General features: G+C 42.8%; 1 protein-coding gene across 2 annotated transcripts in view; it reads left to right on the forward strand.

Moving 5' to 3' along the window:
* The window catches only part of SFXN2 (sideroflexin 2), a 56,615-nt gene that overhangs the window by 8,326 nt on the left and 20,968 nt on the right, over positions 1-27,321 (forward strand). For both annotated transcript variants that reach the window (XM_088448673.1, XM_088448674.1), the window contains 4 exons: positions 3,304-3,474; positions 8,137-8,307; positions 10,364-10,462; positions 23,794-23,869. In XM_088448673.1, coding sequence (XP_088304799.1) covers positions 3,304-3,474; positions 8,137-8,307; positions 10,364-10,462; positions 23,794-23,869 — 517 coding nt within the window. The remainder of the gene's footprint in view (positions 1-3,303; positions 3,475-8,136; positions 8,308-10,363; positions 10,463-23,793; positions 23,870-27,321) is intronic.

The raw sequence follows: 27,321 nt of genomic DNA on the forward strand, positions 1-27,321 counted from the left end.
AAATGCCGTTTTGAGATCCGAGTAAATCCGAACCCGCTCATCTCTAAAACTGACATGAGCTGATTGGTTGGTACTTTATCTCTCTCCACTTTATTATTCTCCAAAGATTAGTACATCTTCCCCACTCTCTGTACTCTGCCTGCCCAGGATTAGCTCCACCCCCAGAGATCGCTAAGAGCTCAGCTGTGTTTAGCTCCCGGCAGCAAGGACTGTAGCTCCTTCCACCTCTGCCAGCCGCAGCATCTAACGGACCAAGCCACATTGCTCTGCGGGCTGAACTTTGCCCACACCTTGGTTACATTCATAACTGGAACGTACATTAGGCAATCTAGCCTCCTACCTAGAGATCAGATTACCTAACACGTTTTTGTGGGTTGTGTTTTTTTTGTTTTGTTTTTTTAGAAATTTAAGGTAGGAAGGGGCCTAAATCAGTAAGTTGCCTAGCCCCCTGTGGGTCTTATCCGGGTCTGGGTATGTAATTTGAAGACATTATTGTGATTTCAGGGAGAAAGACGGGCCCTTAAATATGCGTCGCCGGAGGGGCTGGACAGCAGCTGTTCTAAAGAAGGGCGTCAATCTCCTAGCTCAAACAATGGGAAAGGAACAGCGCTAAATTGTATTAGATAAATATACATTAAAAATAAACGTTAATATATTGCACTAATTGACATGTTCTATACAATAAAACGTAAGCCTCATCAAGGTGACTCATAGACAGTGGACCCAGTATGAATAAGATGAAAATTGTGGGCCTGCCACATTCAGGGGTGATCAAATACGACGAAAGTCCATCCAAACAGTTAATAGATGAATGAAAATGTTACCAATTCCATTAAAATACCCAGCGATTTAATCACAAGCCTGTACCAGATTTTGTGATTATGTTCAGGGTCCGTTTTGCAAATAATTGCAAATGATGGTAAACGCAGAATCCTAGGGTTAGTCTTAACAGCAGAACAGAGAGTGCGCTGGTCTGGTGAGGAATATAACCAATGTCCACCCAGTTGGTTCACTGTCAAGCACCTAAACACCTGACCTGTTTGGTTGCGGTACTCTCACAGCTTCCTCAGAGGTGAATGAGTATGTGCATACCACTATCAATTTAAATACCCACTGATGATGATTAAGTGTCATGTTAACACTTGTGGTCATTACATAATTTAATCTGGTCTGCACGAATGTAAAACTTAATAAAAGAGGTAAACTTATAACTAACTATAGACTAAGCAATAGAAAAAAAAAATAATATTAAACTTGTAAACACTTCAAGTTTGTTTTTTGGTCCATGTGTGGTACAAAAGGCCAGTCATGTGATGTAAACAAAGCTCGTGTGTCTAATAAGCTCCAACCATAAATCCACTTCCTGGTTATTATAACAAAAGTAGGATAGGAAGCCAATCATGTGATCATCTCCGGCCAATCAGCACCTACTTTTCTTGAGATATTTACAGTTAAAGATACATTTGACATGAATTGGACATGGCACTTCTATAAACAAAATATAGCAGTAAATCGACTACCAACATTTAAAATAAAATTGTTACTCTGATCCCTAGGTCTTAACACCTTCATCCGTTAAAATATTATTTTTCCAGAAAATTGTTGCATAGTACCCTCAGTTCTGATGTAGTTATTGTGACTTCAGTTTTCAGTGTGACTTGCATAGGAGTTTTTGTATGGTGAGAAAGATCAAATGAAAGATGGGATAAAATCAATGGGATGTGGTCACTATCCAGGCATGCGGGATGCCAACGGTCTAAATTCCGGCTCCAGTATCCCAACAGCTGGCATCCCGAAGGTAAGTGTCAGGAGTTAGGGGAGGGTTAGGCACTAGGGGCATGGTTAGGGTTAGGCACTAAGGGGGGAGGTTTAGGGTGCAGGGAGGGGGAGGTTAGGTTTAGGCACTAGAAGGGAAGTTAGGTATAGGCATCAGGGAGGAAGGGTTAGTGGTAGTATACTTACCACTGTCAGGATTTTCAATGTCGGGATGCTGCTGACGATATTCTGACCAGCGGCATCCCGACTGCCAGGAACTCATACCCAACCCAAATCAATGTTTACCCTTTTGATTAAAAGTCTAAGGGGTCTATTTGCCAAGCAATGATAACCCCATTTTTACATCCTGTTAAAAGCCCTTCTTCCAGCTATTGATGAAAAATTTCACAGCAGAGAAGTCGTTGATTCTCATGTCAATTGGGTGTTATCCCAACTTTAAAATCTGCTTTAACCATCCTCCTACTGGCAGATAAACCCCAATGATTTCATAACCCTTCCCATAAATTCATATAGTTCTCTGTAAGGATATAATGCTGCCCATTGGAAGAGGAACCCTCTAATGATGACGGGTTGGGAATGGGATCCGGCGGTCGGAATGCAGCCGGTCAGAATACCGACAGTGGCATCCCGACAGTGAGAATCCAGACTCCTATAGGTAAGTAAGCTAACACTAACCCTCACCCCTAATCCCGCACGGCGGGATGCTGACTACATCCCATGATGACTTATCAGAACTTTTATTTAATAACTTTGTTAACAAAAAACAAAACAAAAAACATATATTGATCTTTTAACTGATTTTATGGAGGTGTTCAGCAAAATCTGGGAACTCTGGATTAACCTCAACAGTACATGTTCTCCCCATTTTTGCGTGGTGTTACCCTGGGTGCTGAAGTTTCTTCTCACATTCCAAACACATACTGCTGGGTTAATTGGCTTCTACAAAAAATGAACCCTAGCAGTTATGTGTGCCCATATGATAAGGAATATAGATTGTAAGCTCTACTGGGGCAGGGACTGTTTGAATGTCTGAAATATTCTCAGTAAAGAGCTGCGGGATATATGTGCGCTATATAAATAACTGTTTAATAATTACTCGCGCTCTATAATTTGTTTCAAATCTACTATGGTAATCCATAGATCAGTTTTGAAATGGGATCAAGCTTTGGAGGTATGGTAACCCAACTCTCCTGTTCCTGTTCTCCCTGATCTTTCCTGGTCCACCTAAAATAATGTTTCTCACACAAAATATTCTATACATCAGAATCGGCTGCTGGTTCACGTGCCACAATATGGTTTCCCCTCATCGCCCAGGCTGTCACTCTGCTGTGTGATGTGAACCAGCTGGTGGAACCAGGTCTCCTCAGGATAGGCCAGCCAGGGCTTGGTAGGGTCCCCTGCCATATGCACAGAGTGTAGTCAAATACTGTATATTTATTGTCACCAGCTTCCATTGAACAAACAAAATGTCTATGTTCTGATTTCATAATCCTCCAATCCTCCCTTGTCTCATTTCAATGAATCCAGGTTGACAAATATGAAGACTGAGATTTCCAATTTCAACATTGATGCTCCAAGATGGGATCAAAGTACATTTACGGGCAGGCTGAAGCACTTCTTCAATATTACAGATCCCAGGACTGCAGTTGTGTCAGAGGAAGAACTAGACAGAGCAAAAGTGCTTGTTGAGGCATGCAGGTAATTTCACAGTGATTTGATTTTTTGTTTCCCCATCTAGCTTTATGGAATGTTCATTTTTAAAATAATGTAGCTCAAATTAAAAAAAAATAAAAAATAAAAAAAAATATATATATATATATATATATATATTATCAATAACTGCAGCTAAATGTATTATATATTATTGAGGGTTTTTACAGTTTTGTCAGCTTGCCCAAGCATTCACATTGCAACTACATAGTTGCCAACATTTAAAAGTTTTTATAGGGGCACTTAACTACTGAGCCAGTATATCCAGGGAAACGCACAATACTCTGGGCAAACCTTAAAGCACAACAATCCCTCTTGTGTCATGTCTCAAGGGGGGCATCCACTACACGATTTTAGCAGGCGATTGAACGATAACGACGCAGTTATCGTTCAATCTTTTATAAATCGTGCAGTGTTTGGTCGTTAACGATCAACGATGCGCGCTCCCGCTGGCCGTTTGATGGTCTTGTCAGTCGACCGAACATGCAGGTCAGTGTCACTTGATCTATTAATGATCGTTTGCAAATCGTTCAGACTGAAAGATAAAATTTCAAGGGAAAATCGTTTAGAGATTGGACAGGGAGTAGATCGTCTAGTAGATGTGCCCCTTAATAATACTCCTCCTTTACAGTGCATGTTTATTGCTAAAGACTATTGAATAAGCATATGTGGTAACAAATGTATTTAACATGCAGGTAATAGTAATTATATTGCACAATTGGTAAATACTAAAAAAAATAGGCATTTTTCAGTGACAACATTTTTGAAACCTGGACATTAGGGACAGTTGTCAATTATGCAGATGTGTATCAACTGGAATACTAACATTATGGGAATCAATAGCCAGAAAGAGGATAAATGCACCTGGACCTGGGTCACATGGGGCAGAAAATGTTGAAGGGCCTATTATGGGAAGCATAGGAGGTGTGACCAGTGCTGTGTGGGTGTGACCAGTGCCATGTGGGCGTATACACCTTTACACTATCGGCCCATTGTCTCCATAAACATGTAAAAGTGTACATTTTCCGTAATTCAGTGAGGAAAATAGAAATACAATTTTAATACTTTTATGGCCGACCGTGTGACCAACCAGTGGCTGGTCATCATCATGCTGTCATAATAATGGACCTAGTTTTATGTGGAGGCCAGGAGCTGTAGTCCCATCCACCCCATTGTTAAGCTGGCCGTGTACACTCATTGAAAATTTCACTGCATTGCATCCGCACTGTACATCACAGCCGTGGTGCTTTTAAAGTGCACCTATCACCTACACTTAATAGAGGCAACCATTTATTGGGCTGGATCAATATTCATGAGCATGCAGCCACTTCACTTAGTAGTAAATCAGTGCATCATTTAGAATGTGTCTTATCATGCTGAAGAATTTCTAACAAGTTATGCCGCATACACACTAGGCGATAAGTTACATATCGTATGTTATCGTAAGTTGCGATATTGTAATCGTTCATCGCGTTCACTATTGTCCAGTGTGTATGCAAGACATCGTTAACTATGCTTGCTCCTGCAAATGGTTAACTATTTCTTTCATCGCCCGTACTTGCAGGGGCAACCTGATGATATCATCAGGTTCTGCAAGTACGGGGATGAGGGAGGGTGCAGGCACTGAACAATATTGTTCAGTGTGTATGCTCAATGTCGTTAACAACATTGAGCCCGGCAGTGCAGGGGAAACACTTAACGTTATCGCTCATGGAGCATTCGTTAAGTGTGTATGCGGCTTTACAGTTGCACTGAATTTCACCTGTTTCAAAGCCACAAACCTGTTCGCTGTACAATTGTCAGTAGATCCCAAATCATTTTGTGGTTTAAAATTTGGTGATTGTGCTGGAGTTTCACTGTATGTGTTATATTATATTTTAAACTACAATTTTTTTTTATATATAATATATATATAATTTCATATTGAGACTGTATGTATGCAAACCGACCTTGAACATGCTGGAAGTACAGATGTGTCCTCATACATCATTGCTGCAGTTGTGCACGGCAGCCAGGCGTCTTTCTTTGCCTCTTAGTCGCAAGTCGATGTGACTAAGACGCACCAGGAGACTGCACTGATCCATTTTATATGTGACATTTGTATATGTGTGTGCAACTGGGTCTGACTCTGTATATAAAGTGCTATAACGCAGCGTCCGTAGCTTTTTTTTTTTTTTTTTTTCCCCACGTTCCGTTGTGCTTCGTATACAGACTCAGGTGCACACAGATATACAAGTGACTTATAGCAAGTTAATCAGCACAGTCTGCTGGTGCGTCCTAGTACATCGCACTGCAACTAAGACGCATTTTTGGCAAAAAAAATAAAGACGCCAGGTGCTAGCAGAGCGGGTCGCTTACGCCAGGAATCCTGCACCACGTGGTGTATTGAGGCTAGATGTATGAGGACACATCTGTAATAATCCAAATTTAGGAAGGTCCACACGGTTTTTATTTAATTTAAAAAAAAAAAAAAAAAGTTTGAGAATAGATTTACCAGTATAACAGTTTCGGCATCTCTGCTGACTAGAAGACAAATAATAGTACTGAAGCTGTCACTGGTTCCTAGTTCCATTGGTAGACTACGTCCTCATGAATACGCACCCTACAAAATAGTAGCCTACCCTATACTTTGGTTTTGGTTGCATTTTAACCTGGCTGTGTCTTAGTGGATGCACAATAAATAGAACAAGTGCCATACATACATACATATTAAAAGTACTTCATAATGAGATGGAGCCTATAACTGACATCAACAGGAGCATACATTGTACAGGAGCATAAAGTGCTGGCTAGGGGACACGTAATTGTTTATTTAGATTGTGGGGTTTACCTATTGTTGATTGTCATGTGATTGATGTAACCAATCGTGTTCTTCAGTTTTAACCTTGTCAGAATTCTATACAACTTTCCAGTTATTAAAGCTGTTGTACATACGTGGCATTTATTATTCAGACCTACAGTTTTCTGGCTGGGTTTTTTTTTTTTTTATCTATAAGTTTGAGCAACATGCCCAAAATATACAATGTTTATTTAAACTGTACTTTCCTCATAGTGACTGTTGGAATAAACTCTGGGTGAAATTGGATGCATTGCCATTGATGACATAATGGGGTCAATTTCAATTAGATGTGTAAATCATGTATTTTAATACACACCCCTGTGGGTCTGCAAATGAAAACGGGTGAATTCAGGACAATTTAGGGTGCCATTGCCACAGCCCAATGCTGTTGCAAGTGTACATTTTTTTTGGGGGGGGGGGGGAGGGATTTCAGGTTTTCTTAATTCCCATCTGTACAAAACCCACAGTGAAAACAGAGGACTCCTTATTCTGATTGGACGAGACTGCAGTGTGCTCTTGCTTATGTTCCAAACAAGTGCTCTGTTTAAACAGGGATTGGCGAAGCCTTAACACCAGGGCTGTGGATGTAATGCACATTTCATATTATATGGTGCTAAAACAAAAATAAGTTATCAGTGTATAAAATGGCAGAGTGACTGGCCTGTAATGAGTTTGTGCTATTCTTCTTAAAGCTAATGGAGAGCATGTAGGATGCTGCCAGGCAGTGTAAGGGCGGCTGGCTATGATCACATATTCGGTGGTCTGCATAGATCAATATAACTCTCAGCATTTAATGTTTAGATTTTTGTGTGAAATCCATTAATAAAGCTCTGTCAAGAATACCCCTTTCAGACATACCGAGAATCCCGGGAATTTGGCCTGTCTCAGCCAAATTCCCGGGTTGCCGCGTATGTCTGAAAGGTACCTACCCGGGAACACGTTCCCAGGTAGCCGACCCTTCAATCGACCAGGGTTTTTCCCGGGACTTAAGTCCCGGGAAATTACCCTGCTTCTGTCTGAATGGTGCTACCCGGGAATTTACTACTCCCAGGCAGCACCAAGCAGCTTTTACATGGAGCTGGCAGCGCAGAGCGTCCTATAGGACGCTCAGCGCTACTGCTCACCACCCCCAGCGCCGGCCGGTTGTGTACAGAGAACCCCAGCCGGATGGTGGGGACACCCGCCGGCGGGTCTCTGCCTCAAGGGAAATGAAAGAAATTTAAAAAAAAAATAATAATAATAAAAAAAAAGAAGAAAAAAAAGCTGCATGATTGGCTGGCTTCCGGCAGCTGAATGATGACATCATCATCAGCCAGAGAGGGGATAGGCTATGTGGAGCAGACGGCAGAGAAGAGGCAGGTAAGCAGAAAAACCCTGCTCTTGTCTGAATGGTTCTACCCGGGAATTTCCCGGGTAGACACTGTAGTGTGAAAGGGGGGTCTCTACCAAATACCCGGGAAATTGCACAGGAGAAATTACCGGGTCTGAGCAGGAAATTTCCCGGGTTGTATGTCTGAAAGGGGTTTAAGAAAATATTTTTCGGCTAATTAAAATCCTGTAAACCATTTCCCTTTTTATGAAATAGTACGATATTAACGTCAAATGTTTAAGCATAATTCATTTGATGAAAATATAATAATTGTAAAACTTATTCTACCTGTTAACCGCAGTGGTAACCCCAGTGTGTGACTTGGATAAGAGGGTTGAATAGGAATAGGAGTTTTACTTGGCTGCACTTATCCACTGTCCAATGTATTAAAGAGTCTTCTTATTGCAGAAATCCCAGATTAGACTCTGTGTTCTGTGTTTAGAGCAGGTGGCGCTCCACCAGGCACCAGCATTGAGCAGCTGCACTATGCCAAGAAACTGTACGATTCCGCTTTCCACCCTGACACCGGGGACAAGATGAACCTGATCGGCAGAATGTCCTTTCAGGTCCCAGGAGGAATGGCAATTACTGGCTGCATGTTACAGTTTTACAGGTACGGTCCAATCACACTGTGGTTTTATTTCTTTCTTTCTGAATTGTACCCGAAACACACAGCTATTAAAGACGCTTATTGTTGTTGGTCTTTTGAGATGAGTGAGACCTTTGGTTAACACAAGGTTTTCAAATGGAGAATCCCTCTTCATAGTGCCATATAGCCCATCATTTCAGCTTGGTGCTTCAATCACTAAAAGTTCTGGCTTAATAAGAGCTATTTATATGGCACGTGTGCTGATTCTCGAGTGGGGGCCAGTTTCCGTACACGTGGGAGTGAGTTCTCCCAAACTGGGGGCACTGGCATGGAACCCCCCCAAAGCCCTACTAGCTTTGTTCTTTATTTCATCCAAACATGAATATTAAACTAGTGTAAGATACCATTTAAGGCTGTCTCTATAGACGTGAGGCTTCCAGAGACGGACACCACCCTTGGACAGCAGCAGCAGTAATATGCCGTAGTAACTGAAGACTTCTCTTTAATTTCCTCTCTCTCAGTGAGCTCTAGTTACAACGTTGCTCCTTCCGTCCCTTGGGTTGTTTACTTACAAGACCAATATCTGTAATATTCAGAAGAATTTCTCTGGTTTACGTTGTCCTGACATGTTAATTATTATGCTTATACTTTATTGCTGAGAAATTGTATATGTTCGCCAGTGCCAGCATAATATTTCTCCAAGAGTGTCTGGTATTGCCATTAAAAAGAAAAAATCTTTGGCCTCCTTGCTACATTTTTTTTCTTTTTCTCCTGAGCCTGTCCAGGACATTTCAGGAATGCACTGAGAATATTTTAGCAATGGTAAGGAAGCCCAGTCTTTTTGCTAAGGGTATAGGTGGAGTGTAATTTATGATTTATTAATGAATCTCCTGCCGAGTTAAATCGGAGTACTTGCTTGTTTTGGCAGTTGCATTAAAATATGACTAAAATTGAAAAATGCCGGTACATTAACTTTTGTTGGGGGATCTGCAGTGACTGCTCTGCAAAAGAGCCTCCAGTCATCTTGGAAGTACAATATATGTGAACGTTTTAACCAGCTGTAAGATCTAATTATTTTCAGTAAAGCAATATATCATATTTTGTGTTTCCGTGGTTTGCGTTCTTTATTTACAGCGCAGTACTTTGCATAGTTTGAATGTCGACATTTTAGACTGCCAACATGGGCATTGTCGACATGTCAAGTGTCAACATTGCTGGAATGTGTTGACAGTCGACATGTCGCCATAGCATATTCTGCTGATTGTAGCTCTAGCCGTAAAATGGACCGTCGACATTCTGAATGCTGACGTAATGACTGGATACCCCCTGTCGGAAGAAACTTGAGCAACTACAGGGAGATCTTGCAGATAGTGGCATGGTCAGGATGTAGTCCGTGGCAGCACATTGATTTAGGTTATTGATCTCATGTGAACCCTTAATGCATACACAGCTGTCTGTCTAGTCAGATGTCTGTGTATAGACCTTGTCTCACAGGTCTGTTAATTATTGCCCAGACCAAACCTCCTGCTCTTGTTAAACATGTGAATAGTTTTATATAAGTGAATGAGACCATTTTCCGTTAATACTATTTGTATCACTAAATGGACTGCATTATAGATTTAAAGAATGAAACACAGATGATTGTTCATTAAAACTTTTTAAACCCTTAAGTTGACCCTTATTTCATTTATACTGACATCTACATTTTACAAACCCCTGTCTCAGTTGGTACAGTCCTCCATTTATCCTCCTATTCCATATTTTAGAAGTAATTTATATAGGACTTTGTAGTATTTTAGCTTTTCCATCAATGCCATAATTTTTTTTTCTTTCTACATAAAAGTGAATTGGGGATCCCTTTGCTGGCGATGTATGCAATCAAGTATGACCAGCAATGCTAAAAGTGTATATGTGTTTGTATTGTGAAATGATGTTTTTATTTATCTTCATGGAGAAAAAGCACAAATGCTGTTTCTCTGTTTTGTGGAATCAATTGCTTTCATAATAACAACTATTATTTATTATTAATCATTATTATTATTATTGTTATTTTTTAATTATTTGCTGAAACTGTTGACAGGACCGTTCCCGCGGTAGTGTTTTGGCAGTGGGTTAATCAGTCATTTAATGCGCTTGTAAACTACACCAACCGTAACGCAGCCTCTCCCATCACACCTGGGTAAGTTCTCAGTCTTTTCTATCTCTTAGCTGTCTCAGATCGAGTTTATTTTGTGTGTGTACAGTAGTGTTCTGCCAACCCCCTACTTAATAGAAGTGCATTTCATAATGAGGAATATTTAGTTTTAAAAAAAAAGTTGAATGTTTAAAATCTGTATATATAATACTCTAAATCAGTGGTCGCCAACCTTAATTAAGGAAGGTGTGACCTACTTTAGTAAAATTAAATATCCTGAAGAGCTACTAAAATTGTAGAAAAAATATCTGGCTAATAACCGAACAATTGACAGTCATTTAATTAAATTTTTTTTAAAAATGTTGTAGTTTGTAAATAAAATTAAGCACAAATGCATTTCACTGTTAGTTACTGGCTCCAAGGAGTACGTAGAGGAGCAAAAGATATAGGCAGGGCTGCTGTGTGATTTTTCAGGCAGCGCTGGAGTAACTCACTCTGCCGTAGAGTAGACGCCATGGGTGGAATCACAGGGAAGCACGTTAGGTGATTGCTGTAGAGGCTGCGGAAATCACCTGATGTGCTTCCCTGTGGCTCCACCCATGGCGTTGACACCACAGGGGAGGACGCGCCAGAGGTCACATCCTCCTAGTTTACTCGGCAGTACTGTAGCTAGGTAAGCTACCAAAATTATGCCTGCGAGCTACAGGTTGGAGACTACTGCTCTAAATCGTACACCACAAAGTGACAAAACTGAAAGCCTATTTTTAGGGGTTTGACTGGGGTCCGAGTTCATGTTGTCATTGTTCTTGAAAACTGGGTGCACTCGGATAAAAGATGTATTGGCCAGGGTTAGATCTATAACCAGAGAGATTTTGGTGTGAGGCTCCTGTGAGATTGGTGTGTGGGAAGATTGTGAATTATATGGAAGGAAGTTCCTACATTAAACATATTTGTACTGATAGATTTTAGAAAGGGAAACAGTTGGTGTAAGAAACACTTGCTGGAGGGAGATGTCGTGTACCAGTGTATTGTGGCTGTAGATAATTAGGATGGGATGGGGGTTGGGAATGAGATCCCGGCGGTTGAGATGCCAGCAGTCAGAATACCGACAGTGGCATCCCTACAGTCAGAATCCAGACCTAATTAGGTAAATGTCTTAACCCCTAACCCTCCACCCTTGCAGCCTAACCCTAACCCTCCACCTAGTGCCTAAAACAAACCCTAACACTAATACTTACCTTCGGGATGCCTGCTGTCGGGGTTCAGTCGCCGGCATCCGGTGCCGGTATTCTGAGCGCCGGGATCCCAACAGCCAGGATGGTATCATCATAAAGTAATTGCCCATACTGTAGTTTAAAGAGTTATCCGATGCATTTTATCATCAAACAATTGTGCAAATACGAACAGACAAGAATCTATTTTAACACAGTTTAACCCAGCAATATTGCAGGATATTCGATCTACAGTAAGCAAAGAAAAATAAGTGACTTGGACACAATCCAAACATAAAAACATTAGCCATCAGTAGTTTTGTATTCCCTTCTATATTGAGAAAAAATAAAAACATTTTCTTTCTTTTCTTTATTTTTAACATTATTTTTTTTATAGGTTTTATATAGTGCTTACATATCACATAGCGCTTTGCGTAGTCATTTTTCCACACCTTTAACAAAGAACTCAGCATCGCTCACAAACCATTTCCAGCTCCTCTTGGAACTGAACTAGTTGCAAGACATCCTGGTGTACGGACGTGATCATCAGTACTTTAAGCTGTCCCATTATACCCTGCAGTCTTGTCAGCCTGTCACCACAAATCAAGCCTACGGGGTAAATTTAGTGAGAGTTTTTAGAAGTGAGTTTTAGAAGAGATGTTGCCCGTAGCAACCAATCAGATTCTAGCTATTACCTTCTAGTAGGTGCTAGTTAAATGTTAAGTAGAATCTGATTGGTTGTTATGGGCAACATCTCTTCTAAAACTCACTTCTAAAAACTCTCACTTTTTACCCCTACCATGCTATCTTTAGCTGACCCCACTCATCCTCATCTTCTGGAAGTGCATCACTATAGGGTTTATTTGCCTAATTGGTCGTTTTGTAACAGAATTTAAAGCAAATTTTTTTTGTAACAAAACACCCAGTGTAATGCCTTAAGAAAAAAAAAAAATTATACAAAAAGCTGCAGTTTAGTAAATAAATCTCCATGTCTTTTTGGTTCATCATCCTGGAAGAGTCCCAATAGCTATGGATATTACTCTACAAAATCTAAAGCTCACTACAAAACCCGATATACAAAAAGTATTGTCAGCCGGTCACCAACTTTTTATTCACCTGAAGGTCTGTCTGTCAGACTTGGTCATGGTCCAACTGATGAAACCCGATGCTTTATCATGTCTTGCCAACAGCCCTTACTTACCATTCTTCTCACTGGGAGCTTGGTTTAAATTTCTTCGGGAATAAATGATGTCACTATGTGTTATCAGGTCATTCATATTTTTGCAGCTCTTTCTTTAATACAGTGAATCCCTGATCATCAAATGGTCAGTGGCAAACATTTTCCATGCTGCCAAAACATAAATGCAACCAGTCTGCAAATATTCTAAAACTGGATCAATCATCACTTACTGCTGCTATCACTACCAACATTACTTTGTGACATTCTATTGGGCGACCCCTATATGTATCATGTATATAATATAAATATGTGTGAATACTATGAAAACTTTTTTTTTACATAATAAAATTCTTAAAATGAAATCTGCTGAAAATACTAAATCTGCTACATGAGGCCTGGGAGCCTATTTCATAGGCTCTACCGTTTTTCACCAGACTGATAGGAGACTTGTTGGTAAATATGGAGGGCCACATTATTAAGGCAAAAAAATTATTGCTAAACTAATTTCTCTAATTAACATTCACATTAATACTTTTACTATTACTACTAATACTATTAATACAACTTGACGTGGTATTGATTCCACAAGTGGACGGAAGACCTCTGGTGAGATGTTGACCCATGTCTTCTTAGGTGCAGGATCTTGGGTACTAATGGATCTCTCCACTATGTCCCATAAATGCTCGATTTGGGCTATGTCAGAGGAACATGGTGGCCACATCATTTGTTGGAACTCTCCAGAATGCTCCTCGAACCAATTTTGGATAACTTGGGACCAATGACGTGCATTATCTTGCTGGAATATTCCATTGTTGTGGGGGTACATGAAGGGCTGCAAATGGTCATCAAGCAATGCAACATAGTGTTTATCGGTCAATGACGTGTTCAGGTGGACCCAACCCATCCCACGTGAACACACCATTATAGAACCATCACCAGCCTGCACAGTGCTTTGTGGACAGCTTGGGTCCATGGCCTCATGGTCCTGCACCACACTCAAACTTTACCATCAGCCCAAAACAACTAGAACTGTGACTCATCGGACCATGCCACATGATGCCAGTACTCCAGAATCCAATTACCGATGTCATGAGCCCAGCTGAGGTGCTGTGTTCTGTATCGTATTATTAACGGGCATTAACCTGCTGGATGAGTGTAGAGTATCTCCTGCATTAATGTGGATGTGATTTGAGCCAGTGTCGCTTGTCTGTTACCACGGACAATTTTGGCCAGATGCCATTGATCACGATCATTAAGCACCTGTAGTCGGCCACTGCACTGTCCACGGTGGATGGTAAAGCCTACGATGAGGTATTCCTTGTACACACATGACACCATAGACCGAGGAATGCTGAATGTCTGCACAACTTCAGAAATGGAATGTCCCATCGGTCGGGCACCCACTATCATGCCCCATTTGAACTCCAATAATTCACGTTGCCTAGCTGGTGTTCAAACTGACTCACGAGATGTCCAATTACAACTGATGCAGCTATGGGCATTTCCAAATCACAGTATGGTGATGCCACCTACCATTACCTTTACTGCTATCCCATGACTTTTGGCACTTCAGTGTATGTCACAGATATGTACTATAATTTACCTCTCTAGCAAGATCCAGCGACATCCCCCTCATCTGCAGTGTCCTCTGCTCTGTTGATATCAACCTACCACTGCCAAGAACGGGCTGCTGAATAATGTGCTTGCGCAATGGCCATCTGCACATGGGCATTGCACTTTTTCATTGCAGGGATTAGGCAATGCCTGGAAGCTTTGATGAAGCGGGAAAGGCTTTTGCTGGGTTTCCCATTGCTGTTTATAGTGACTGTACCACTAACGCCATCAGTAGATAACATTAGCATTACAGTGACAAACAGTGGTAAGCTACCCTTACTGCTTTTTGTTAAATAGTGAACGGAGGATAAAGTACCTTTAGCGAGTGCTAAAGGGGTTATGTCTCGTTATTAAATGGAGCCCTGAATGTTAAAAACGGCAGTGTTATTTTGTTGACAGAATACGATGGCAGAGACCTAAAGAAAATTATAATTATTAGTGTTCATTCGTTGTCGGACTGGACCCTGACTTCTCGGCCCCGCAACAGGTGATCTGCTGTCTGAATAGCGTAGAACACTGCCCGCAATTCCAATGCAGTAATTGGTCCCTGGAAATGGCCTTCAGCAAAAGATCGTCCAGGCAAGGAATAAGAGTAATCCCTTGTTTCCGAAAGATACTCCTCTTCACAGCCGTGACCTTTGTGAATACCCTGGGGGCAGATGATAAGCCGAAGGCCAAACCACGAATCTCAGAAACACCTGGTGAGGCAGCCAAATAGGGATGTGAAGATAGGTGTCCTTGATATCGAGAGATACTATGAATTCGCCTTCCTCTAGGCCCGCAATCACCAATAGAAAATCTTGAACTTGAAAATCCTTAGGTAAGGATTGAGATCCTTCAAGTTCAGAATAGGTCTGACCGAACCGTCTGGCTTCGGAACCACGAAAAGACCGGAGTAAAAACCTTGTCCAGTCTGATGCCCGGGAACGTGGACCACCACTCTGGCGAATAGAAGCTTGTCTATAGCTTGCTGTAAAATGACACTCCTGTCGTTGGAAACTGACAAACCTGTGGTAAAAAACTGAGGTGGAGGTTGAAACTGAAAGTCAAGCTTGTAGCCCTGAGTGTTGAGATCCCGGACCCATGCGTCCGTACAAGATTCCATCCATACTTCTCTGAAGTCCCGAAGACGCGCCCCCACCCTGAGGTCCCCCAGGTGAGTGAGAAGCCCGTCATGCACTAGGCTTGGCAGTGGATTTATCCTCCAGATTGATGAGCTGTAGATGCGGCTCTGCCCTGACTTCTGGAACCACGGGAAGTAGATGGTCCTCCTCTGAAGCGACCACGCGAACGTCCCAGAGCACGAAAGGACCGAAACGAGATTTACCTCCAGTAGCTTGAGAAATCCATTTATCTAGTTCCTCTCCAAACAATACACTTCCCGTGAATGGAAGTGCTTCCACAGCTTTCTTAGATTCTGCATCCGCCTGCCATTGTTTAAGCACCAGCGCCCTACGTGCTGAAATCGCCAGAGCTGAAGTCCTAGATGCGATATTGCAAACGTCTTTGGACGCCTCACCCAGGTAAGTCGCAGCTTCACCTATATGCTCTGCTAACGGAATAAGCTGAGATCATTCTCCAATCTCCTGTCCGATGGGTCTTTCAAAGACCTGGCCCCAGGAACTGGTAGTGTTGTCGTCTTAGGCAGCTGCAATACCGATGGATCTACGGTAGGGGGAGTCTCACAAGATTTTCTGCCGGAAAAGGATAATAACCGCCTGGACATCTGACATTTTTTATCCGAATGTTCCCAAGTTGACATCAGAAGAGAATCCAAGTCTTCCGATCCTGGAAACGCAACAGCCTGTCTTTGTTTCTTTAGAAAGTAAGACTGTCATGCGGGAGTCAAATCCTCCTCCTGAAGCTGCAATACCGATCGGATTGCAGAAATTAAAACCTCTATCCATTCGGATACCGGCTCAAACTCGTCCTGGAGTTCTTTAGGCGAATCTGGAGTATATTCACCTTCTAAGTCTGGCCATATCCTCATCCTCCGATTGGAGGACTGAGGGTAACCGTCTCTTTTTTGAGACCTGAGGAGAGGATCCCGTAGTGGTACAGGTCCTAGCCATGGCTTTTGAAATCCCCTCCATGGATTTCGCCAAGGACCTTGTCCATGCTGGCTCTTCCAGAGCCGCTGATCTGGAAGCCTCTCTTTCTTTTCGAGTAGCCTCCAGCTCAGCAGATAGAGAGGACATAACGGATGTAACCTAACCAAGGTGGTGGTTTTGACAGCCCTGCAGATTGTTGATTTGCAATTATCACACAATCGGGAGTTAGATGACTGCCCCCGTGTAAATTTAACTGCACACTTTTTGCAGGTAAATAGCCTTTGAGACTCCTTAGAGCCTTTGTCAGTCATGCTACATACAGACCCCAATAAACAACATATGTGTAGTCAAAAGGTCAAAAGGAAACTGAGATATAGAAAGTCAGGAGAGAGTCACACTTGTCCCAATAATGCTCCTAGCAGTGCGAGAAAACGCTAGGCATAGGAGGATATAACCACTGATAAATAAGTAGTTACAGACCTGCCATAAATGCTCTCCTGACCAGCCTAAAGCCCACTTAGTTACATACAGTCCAGATAGGCTATTCCTCAGTATAATGGCTGCCAGCACACTTCTGAGAAGCGCTGGGACCGCTGGGAGGAAGGAACAGGACTCTGGAGCTAAGCTCCCCCTCCGCTATGGCGCTCATGCATAATTCATAAGAGCACTGTGAAGGGAAGAGCCCGCACAGCCGCTTTACTAAATCACCGCCTGCTGTGTAACCTGGCTACGTCACTAATTGAGGTAGCCAGGGCATACTCACTGATCTGCCCGACTGCCGGCGGTGGTGTGACTAGCGGGAGACTCAGTGCGCGCTGCGTGCAGCGACATGCAGTCTCCCAGAGACATTGGTCTCTGCGTGTAGTCAGGGACCCAAGGCGAACTGCAAGCAGTTGCGAGCGGGTCCCTGCTGGCAGTCTCCCATGGAGCAGACAGGCAGTGGCAGTTGCTGCCTGTCTGTTCTCAGCTACAGTGCAGCAGCGCTATAATAATAAACTACAAGCCCAAAGGAGAACTGGTATATACAACAGCTCCACTCGGGCACAAGCTAAAACTGAGGCTTGGAGAGGGGTATAGAGGGGGAGGAGCTAGTCACACTTATTAAAAATGTAAAGTGCCAGCTCCACTTAGCATCGTCCATACCCCACTGTCTTGGAGCCTCCAGTGTCTCCTAGTTGATGAAGGAAAAAAATGAAAACTGATAATCCACTTTTTGCTGAACAGAAAATAGAGGATTGTGGAAAGTCATACCTCTGAGACATTTCTAGTGACCAACAGATAACATCCAGAATATATATATATATTATTTAGTTAGTGCTAGGCAGTGTAGGGTGGGCTTGTGAAACCTTCCACTCAAGGCCATCCCTGAAAAAAATGGTGCCATAGGTAAATAATTAGCTGGTGCCTGCCCCCTCTACTTCCCCAGAAATAGGTACTACTAAAAGAAGCTGCGTTACAACTCACACGGTGTGCTTCCCTGTTCCCCCTCAACTTCCCACATTTTGTGCTTCCGTTCCCACAGAGCGTTTCCATTTCCATCTACACATCCTACACTGTGCTCCCGTTTTCCCTCCACATCCTACGCTGTGTGCTTCCCTGTTCCTCCTCCACATTTCAGGCTGTGTGCTTCCAGGTTCCCCCTCCACATTCCATGCTGTGTGCTCCCCTGTTCCTCCTCCACATTTCAGGCTGTATGCTCCCAGGTTCCCCCTCCACATTCCATGCTGTGTGCTCCCCGTTCCCCTACAACTCACACTGCGTGCTCCTTTGCTCCCCTACATCCCATACTGTGTACTCCCGTTTTCATACATCCAGCACTGTGTGCACCTATTTCCCCCTACATCCCACACTGTGTGCTCCACCTCCACATCTCATGCTGTGTGCTCCCCTGTTCCACCTCCACAACCTATGCCATGTGCTCACGGTTTTTCCTCTACATCCCATAGTGTGTGCTTCCCTGTTCCCCTACATCCCACACCGTGTGCCCCCCTGTTCCGCTATATTCCATACTGTGTGCTCCCCTTCCCCCTACATCCCATACTGTGTGCTGCCCTGTTCCCATACTGTATGCTCCACTGTTGTCCTACATCCCACATTGTGTGCTCCCCTCTTCCCATACCTGTACATCCCATGCCCACTACCTTCAGGTTCCCTTCCCAACACTGGTGCCCGAACAATCTCTCCACTACATTCATCTCTGTCACCCAAATTAATCTCACCTTCTTGTCACAGCAACCCTGATAATCTCATTCACATCTCTCCCATAAACACTGTCCCTCTATCTTGTGCCCTCTGGAATGCCAGATCAGTCTGTAATAAACTGGTTTCCACCCATGACCTTTTTAATTTCCAAAATCTTGCATCTCCTAGCCATTACTGAAACCTGGATTTCACCCTCTGACATCACTTTCCCTGCAGCTCTCTCTTCTGGGGGCCTCACCTCTCACACCCCTCGGCCCGGGGGTCTCCATGGTGGTGGTGTGGGGGTCCTTCTATCCCCAGGTTACTCCTACCAACTCCTACCCTCTGAACCATCCCTTACATTCTCTACATTTGAGATTCATGCTATACACCTCTTCCAACCAGGACACCTGCGAGTAGCTGTCATTTACCGTCCGCCTGGCCCTCCCTCTCCCTCTAAGTTTCTTGACAACTTTGCTTCCTGGCTCCCTCAGTTTCTCTCCTCTGACCTCCCCTCCATTATCCTTGGTGATTTCAATATTCCAATTGATATCCCCACATAATCCTCTGCCTCCAAAGTCCTTACCCTCACATCTTCATTTGGTCTCTTCCAATGGACCTCCTCACCCTCACATGTGAGTGGGCACTCGCTTGATCTAGTCTTCACTAACCGTTGTAATATTTCTGATTATTCCAACTCCCCATTCCCCCTCTCTGACCATCACCTTCTCTCTTTTAACCTATCTCTCTCTCCTTCCTCTCCTCTACCCCCTAAGGCCACCATCACTAAGCGTTACATTGAGGCTATAAATGCCGTTTATTTATCTTCCCTGCTCTCCCCTATCCTCTCTCTCTCCTGCCCTGAGCAAGCTGCTTCCCTATACAATGCCTCCCTTACTTCTGCTCTGGACTCTGTTGCTCCGGCAATCACTACTCACTCTCGCAGATCCACACTACAACCCTGGCATTCCAAATGCACCAGATATCTGGAAAAGTGTTCAAGAACCTCTGAGCGACAGTAGAGAAGATCATGCTCTAAGGCAGATGTTCCCCACTTCAAATTTATGCTCTCATCCTACAGTGCTGCCCTTTCCCTCTCTAAACAGTCCTATTTCAAGAACCTCATTTCCTCCCAGTCCTCAAATCCCCAGCGTCTCTTCACCACCTTCAACTCCCTCCTCTGTCCACCCCTTCCTCGCCTCCCCTCCTCACTCACTGCCCTTGACTTTGCTACCTACTTTACATCTAAAATTGATTCTATACGTCAGGACATCATATCCCACCAGTCCCCCTGCTTTCCCGGATCACCCATCTCCATCCATTTCACCAACTCTAACATTCTTCTCCCCTGTATCTGGAGAGGAAGTCATGGATCTCATCTGGTCCTCCCCCCCCTTCCACCTCCCCCCTTGACCCTATACCTTCACGTCTCCTCCGCTACCTCTCTCCTTGTGCCTGTTCCCATCTTGCTCACCTACTAAATCTCTCCCTCTCATCTGGCACTGTCCCTTCTGCATTCAAACATGCCCTTGTCGCCCCCATTCTTAAAAAAACCTACCCTTGATCCTAACACTCTCTCCAACTACCATCCCAACTCTCTCCTCCCATTTGCCTCCAAGCTCCTTGAGCGTATTGTCTACAACAGCCTTACCACATTTCTTTCCTCCCACTCCCCCCTTGATCCTTTTCAGTCTGGCTTCCATTCTCTCCACTCCACTGAAACTGCCCTCACAAAAGTCAGCAATGACCTCCACCAAATCCAAGGGCCACTACTCTCTGCTTATTCTCCTTGACCTCTCTGCTACCTTCAACACTGTTGACCACCCTCTCCTGCTGCAAATCCTTCACTCCCTTGGTCTACGTTACACTGCTCTTTCCTGGCTGATCTCCTACCTCTCAGACCGGTCCTTCTCTGTCTCATGACTCCTCTACCCCACCACAGCCTCTTGCAGTAGGTGTTCCCCAAGGTTCCGTTCTTGGACCTCTACTATTCTCCCTCTATGCGTCCTCTCTAGGTGAATTCATCAGCTGGGCAGCACAGACGGTGTAATGATTAGCATTACTGCCTCACAGCGCTGAGGTCATGGGTTCGATTCCCATCATGGCCCTACCTGTGTGGAGTTTGTATATTCTCCCAGTGATTGCGTGGGTTTCTTCCGGGTACCCCGGTTTCCTCCCACAATCCAAAAATATATACTGGCTGGTTAATTTGTGTTGGGAGCCAATTAACCTTAGTGTGTATGTGTGTGCGCATGTGATAGGGAACATAGATTGTAAGCTCCACTGGGGCAGGGACTGATGTGAATGGGCAAATACTCTCTGTAAAGCACTGCGGAATATGTGTGCGCTATATAAATAACTGGTAATAATAAATAAATCAGCTCTTTTGACCTCCATTATCATCTCTATGCTGATGATACTCAGATCTACCTTTCCTCCCCTGACCTCTCCCCCTCTCTCCTCACTCCTGTCTCCAATTGTCTCTCTGCTATTTCTTCCTGGATGTCCCAGCGATTTATTAAACTTAATATTTCTAAGACTGAGCTGATCATTTTCCCACCCTCCAACATAACCTCACTTTCCACTATTTCTTTAACAATTGATGACACAAATATCTCTTCTAGCCCCAAAGTGCGCTGTCTTGGAGTTATCCTGGACTCCTCCCTCTCCTACAAACCACATATCCAGAGCCTCTCACAGTCCTGTCGTTTCCATCTCAAAAATATTAGACCCTTTCTCATCCAGGATTCCACCAAAACACTCATACACTCACTCGTCATATCCAGATTGGACTACTGTAACCTCCTCCTTTCTGGCCTCCCCAACTCCCATCTCTCTCCTCTCCAGTCTGTCCTCAATGCTGCTGCTTGGCTCATCTTCCTGTCCAAACGCTCATCTGTAGACATCTGCCTCCCCTCTCCTACAAGCCCTCCACTGACTCCTCTTGCCTTTCAGAACCCAATTCAAGGTTCTCACACTCGCTTACAAAGCCCTCACCCATTCTTCTCCCATTTACATCTCTCTGTGCTCCACTGTTGTCCTACATCCCACACTGGGTGCTCCCGGATTCTCCTACATCCCATACAGTGTGCTCCTGTTCCTCTTCCACATCACTCACTGTGTGCCCCCTGTTCTCATCCAAATCCCACGCTGTGTGCTTCACTGTCCCCATGGAATTTGCCTATGCTCACTGCTCCCCTCCATCCCCTGCTGCTGGTTCTTCCCCCTCCTCCACATTGAACATCTTACATTTCGTGCTCCTTTTCCCGGCGACCGCAACCGCCCCCCGCCCCCCCACCCAGTCTGCATGCACTTACTTGACAACATATTCACTGGCAGCTGGCTCCTGTGATTGAGTCTGACTAAAAAGGATCGCTGCTGGCTGCCTCTTTCTCAGCTTCTGCAGCTGCTTGGACTGGATTGGAGAGGCTGAGCGTCTGAGGAGGGGGCGGAGCTTCCTGATGACTCCTCGGAACTTTCAGCAAGTGATCTGAGGAGTCTGAAGTAACAGACAGTTCAAATAACTTCAGACTCCTCGGAACAGTGGCTGAAAGTTCACTTCCTCCTTCCTTCTTTTATAGCATGACCGGAACTTGACCCCCCGAGGCAGGCAGGGAGGTGTTTGATGTTGGCCCGTGGGGGAATGAATGTGCAGGACCTCGGACAGCCTTTGATAGGAATAATTTTTTTTGCTGTCTCCATCGGATCTTCAATCCTGTGGGCCTATTTACATGGGGGTGCCTGGAGCTGCAGCTCCATCCGCCCCATTGTTAATTCGGCCCTGTATACACACGTATTTATGGTAATGTTTGCAGTGCAGAAATATACATTAAAGACCGAGTAGCCAAATTAAAAAAGTGATTAATATTGCTATATAATATAATTTCTGAAATAAACATGATGTTCTTAGTAGGTCATACAAACGACAGCGATATAATTATCAGCCCACATAAAGCCTCAAATATTCTAAAAATAATGAATAGTTTTAAGCCAACTCCATGTTTGTTTGTCTGTTTTTAATGTATGAGGCTTTATGTGGGCTGACAATTATAGCACTCTCATTTGTGTGTGTGCTATTGAGGTATCTGTTTTAAAGGATGCAGCAACAGCCCAAAATTTCAGCTCTTTTTTAGAACCATAAACCTTATTAATAGTATAAAAAATGGAAATGGGAAACAAGGGGGATTATCTCATTGGCACACCAGCTGCCAAGGTTTAGTCAATTCTCCAATATACATATCACCACAATTCAACAAATACAGCAAATAAACAAAGGGTAGGAAAAGACACAACCAACTGCGCTCAAGACAAACACACAAATATAATACTAATACGTCCCTTGATGTTGTTGGATATGGAGAGAGGTCCTGATGTTAGGTAAACCGCATGTGTCCCTTTTTATTTTTCTCTAGGAAGTCCTAAAGTGTTATTTGCTCAGCCGATATGAAAAATAAAAAGCATAGAAACACGTGTAGTATGTTCATATAATGGCTCTAAAGTTAGTCTATAAATGACGGAGAAAAATTTAAAATCAATCAAATAATCATTGCGTACCCCACTCACAATTATGGTGGTTTATTTAAAGTAAATAAAGGTTTATTTAACAGCCTAGTCTGGAGAACACATATACAGTAAAAGACTTTTCACTCTTTTAAATGTTAACGATGGGCGTACCCCAAACTCAGGGTGTGGATATTAAAAGTATGAATAATATTCAGATTAATTATATTTTAAATCACATTCTGCTTTTATATCTTTGAGGTTGTTAAAGTATATTTTGCTGAAATAGTGTATGCCCATTTACTGCTACAAGGTGACCCCCATTCAGCTGAGAACCTACACTAATAACCATTTCTATAGCAGGGTCTATACTGCTCTCTGCTGGATCTGCATATAGGTTGTAGATCATTATGTAGCAATATGATAGTTTAATACATACAAAATAAAAATGTAATTTTGGTTTTATTGTGATTATTTTGTCTTTTGTGTCCCAGTTGTGCTTCTGCATTCTTGTTCTTTGTTTTGTAAAGTTGATCACAGTTTTGATGCACCTATGCTCAGTGTGTTTTGTGTGTGCAAGGGTAGGGTGCACATTAAATGTTTGAGTCTGAATTCAAGTGTATTATCCTTTACTTACAGTCAGATTGGAGTTGCCTATTTGACAGCCACTAGTACTGCTCTGGCCACTGCGGTGGGACTTAACCTCTACACCAAGGTATGGAGAATGCAGAATCCAGGGTTAAAACATGTAATTGAAATTGCTGATCACTACTGATAAAAGATCACCCATTTAGGTGACATATTAAGGCTCATGTTCAGTGCCACCACTAATAGTCTTCTGACTTCACTGGCTCACCAGGATACTCAGGACTACACTGCCAGTTCATGTATGCCGGGACAATATTTAAAGCCGCTTGGCTCCCTGTACCTGATTCCGCACATACCAGTGGCATCACTGACCTCACAATCTGTCAGCGATGCCAGTTGTAGGTGCGTGTGCGGAGAGCCCAGATGCCTGTAAACATTATCTCGGCATACATGGACAGGCATTGGATCCTACCAATATTCCGATGAGCCAGTCCGATTCTGGTTGACCCCGAGTACATGTATGCTGTTCGGTGCTTTTTTGGGTCAGTTTATCCATTTATTTACAGGAAAAATAGGGGAAAAATCTGCCCAGACCTGTGTCCATGTGCAGCAGCAGATAAAGCCGTCAGTCAGTATTGACAGGTGCAAAGTTGAGCTCCTAATTCATTAAAGCAATAACTTTATGGAGGGAGATATTATTTAATTGCTCCTCATGATGTGTGAATCAGAAGATTAGATTATTATAATATTCAGAATTATTATTATTATTATTATTATTATTATTATTATTATGTTTTAGGCCTTTCTTTTCCTTTCAATTTCTTGCAGAAGTTGTACTGTCCTATAGAGCACACATGACCGTTTCAGTTTTGCTTACATATTCTAAAAAGTAAATGTGCAAGCTGTTTACATTGTCTGGGTCTCAGTTAGAAGGGTCTTCTCAGTAACACATTAACCAAATGTGTCTTTGAATCTGCAGCATTGGTAAAATATAACTTACATTAAGGTTTTCCATTGACCGAGCTCTTTCCAACCCATCAACATTACCTTTATAATTAAGGGTAATAAACAGCCAAACCAATAACTTCCACTGGTATGAACGTTTAAAGATGTGATACTATATATCGGGGGAGAAACTAACCTAATATTCTGAAGTGGTGGGTATAAGGATGAGAAAAGCCTATGGGATTGAAGTTAAGAAAAAAATATATATTTGTTTGTTCCTTTATGACAGTGTGTCACTGACCCAGTTCCAGGATACTCCAATCTTTAAACACAGTCTGTAACTTTCAGCACTCACTTGAACCTGTGTGATGTGGGTTTGACAAAGCATTAATCAAAATACAACCACCTGGTCTTGACTATAGAAATGATTACAATCCCCAGTATCTCTCCCTTTCATTATTAAGTTTTTGACCACCACTTTAAGTTTTTTCAGGAGTTACTCCAAATAAGGAAGCATTGAGTTCTGTAATACAGATAAGTAGCATGGATTAGCTGAGTCCACAGGCACAATGGATTCGATAAGAATCACAGAGGTCAGTTTTATTAAATGAAATTAAGATACTCATAATGCTTAAGGTATATACAAAAACTATACAAGGATAGTCTTAGGCAAATATTTTTCTTATAAACAAAAAGGAAAAAAAAATGAAGTCTCACTTACATGAATTTGTTTGCGAGAAGACGCAAGAAGAGGGAGCAATACCCATTGTCAGATTGGCACCCAAGAATTGTACAAAGTTCTGCATGTGGGCATTTATCCCTATCTATGTGTCAGGTTGCCCCCGTCACCCTCTCCCTGGCTTTCTGTGTCAATGCAAATTAGTCAAGATCTTGCTTGTCAACACTACATTCTTTTGGTGTGGGGTGACACTCCCCTGGTCAACCTCAAGGTAATTTAGAAGGGAAAGCCCAAAATGTATAAAACTCAATCATTTTACCATTAACTGTCTGTTGGATCCTTTGCTGGCAGTCCTTATGGGCTATACATAAATCTGCCAGCCTCCCCCTCACATGGCATCTTCTCAGACAGATAATTAACCCTGCAGCTGGATCTTACACATCGCAGGTCACCATGCTAGTAATTAAAAGAAATAAACATAAATGGTTACATGTTGCCTAATATCTCTTAATCCATAACATAATTTGACCCAGTGGTTATCAATATTTTTCAATCTGGCCACTCCCCCGGCAGCCCATTGCAGTTATTTGTATCCCCAACATTTGCAAAGCAAAACATCTGTAATGCATATAATTGCTATTAGATAAAATATTTGGACATTGCTATTTATAAATGCAATAGATGTGCTTTAAATAATATTGTTAAAAAGAGAGCGAATTTTACATATATATTTCTCACAAAAATAATAATTCTATATTTGTACTGTAGTTCTGTTCTCCAATAGGCCTCAAAGTGCTTTACATTTTACATTTGAGTTTAATATTCGAATTTATAAAAAATTTACAATTGCCAGTAAAATTAGTCCACATCCACAACGTGATGAGGGGTGTGAAACAGTCACTCCCAAAATGTGCGCTATAGGGGCGTGTCCTCATGTGTGGACACACCCCTTTTTGGACACGAACGCCCTGACCCCGTCCTTCCCAGTTTGATACTAAACGACAGGTTCTTGTTACACTAGTACTGATCAACTCTCTTGAGTGTTCCAATCGCTGGAAGTTCCTATATACAGCCGTGGGCAAAAAATTTTAGAATGACACAAGTATTGGTTTTCACAAAGTTTGCTGCTTCAGTGTTTTTAGCCCTTTTTGTCAGATGTTACTATGGTATACTGAAGTATATTTACAAGCATTTCATAAGTGTCAAAGGCTTTTATTGATCATTACATTAGCAAAGAGTCAATATTTGCAGTGTTGACCCTTCTTTTTCAAGACCCCAGCAATTCACCTTGGCATGCTGTCAATCAACTTCTGGGCCACATACTGACTGATGGCCGCCCATTCTTGCCTAATCAATGCTTGGAGTTTGTCAGCATTTGTGGGTTTTTGTTTATCCACCAGCCTCTTGAGGATTGACAACAAGTTCTCAATGGGATTAAGGTCTGGGGAGTTTCCTGGCCATGAACCCAAAATTTTGATGTTTTATTCCCCGAGCCACTTAGTTATCACTTTTGCCCTATGGCAAGGTGCTCCATCATGCTGGAAAAGGCATTGTTCATCACTAAACTGTTCTTGGATGGTTGGGAGATGTTGCTCTTGGAGAATGTTTTGGTACCATTCTTTATTCATGGCTGTGTTCTTAGGCAAAATTGTGAGTGATCCCACGCCCTTGGCTGAGAAGCAACCTCACACATGAATGGTCTCAGGATGCTTTACTGTTGGCATGACACAGAACTGATGGTAGCGCTCACCTTTCCTTCTCCGGACAAGCGTTTTCCCAGATGCCTCAAACAATCTGAAAGGGGATTCATCAGAGAAAATAACTTTACCCCAGTCCTCAGCAGTCCAATCCCTGTACCTTTTGCAGAATATCAATCTGTCCCTCATGTTTTTCCTGGAGAGAAGTGGCTTCTTTGATGCCCTTCTTGACACCAGTCCATACTCCAAAAGTCTTCG

Source organism: Taudactylus pleione, unplaced genomic scaffold (genome assembly GCF_031769625.1).
Source record: "Taudactylus pleione unplaced genomic scaffold, aTauple2 ptg000464l, whole genome shotgun sequence".
Taxonomy (NCBI): Eukaryota; Metazoa; Chordata; class Amphibia; order Anura; family Myobatrachidae; genus Taudactylus; species Taudactylus pleione.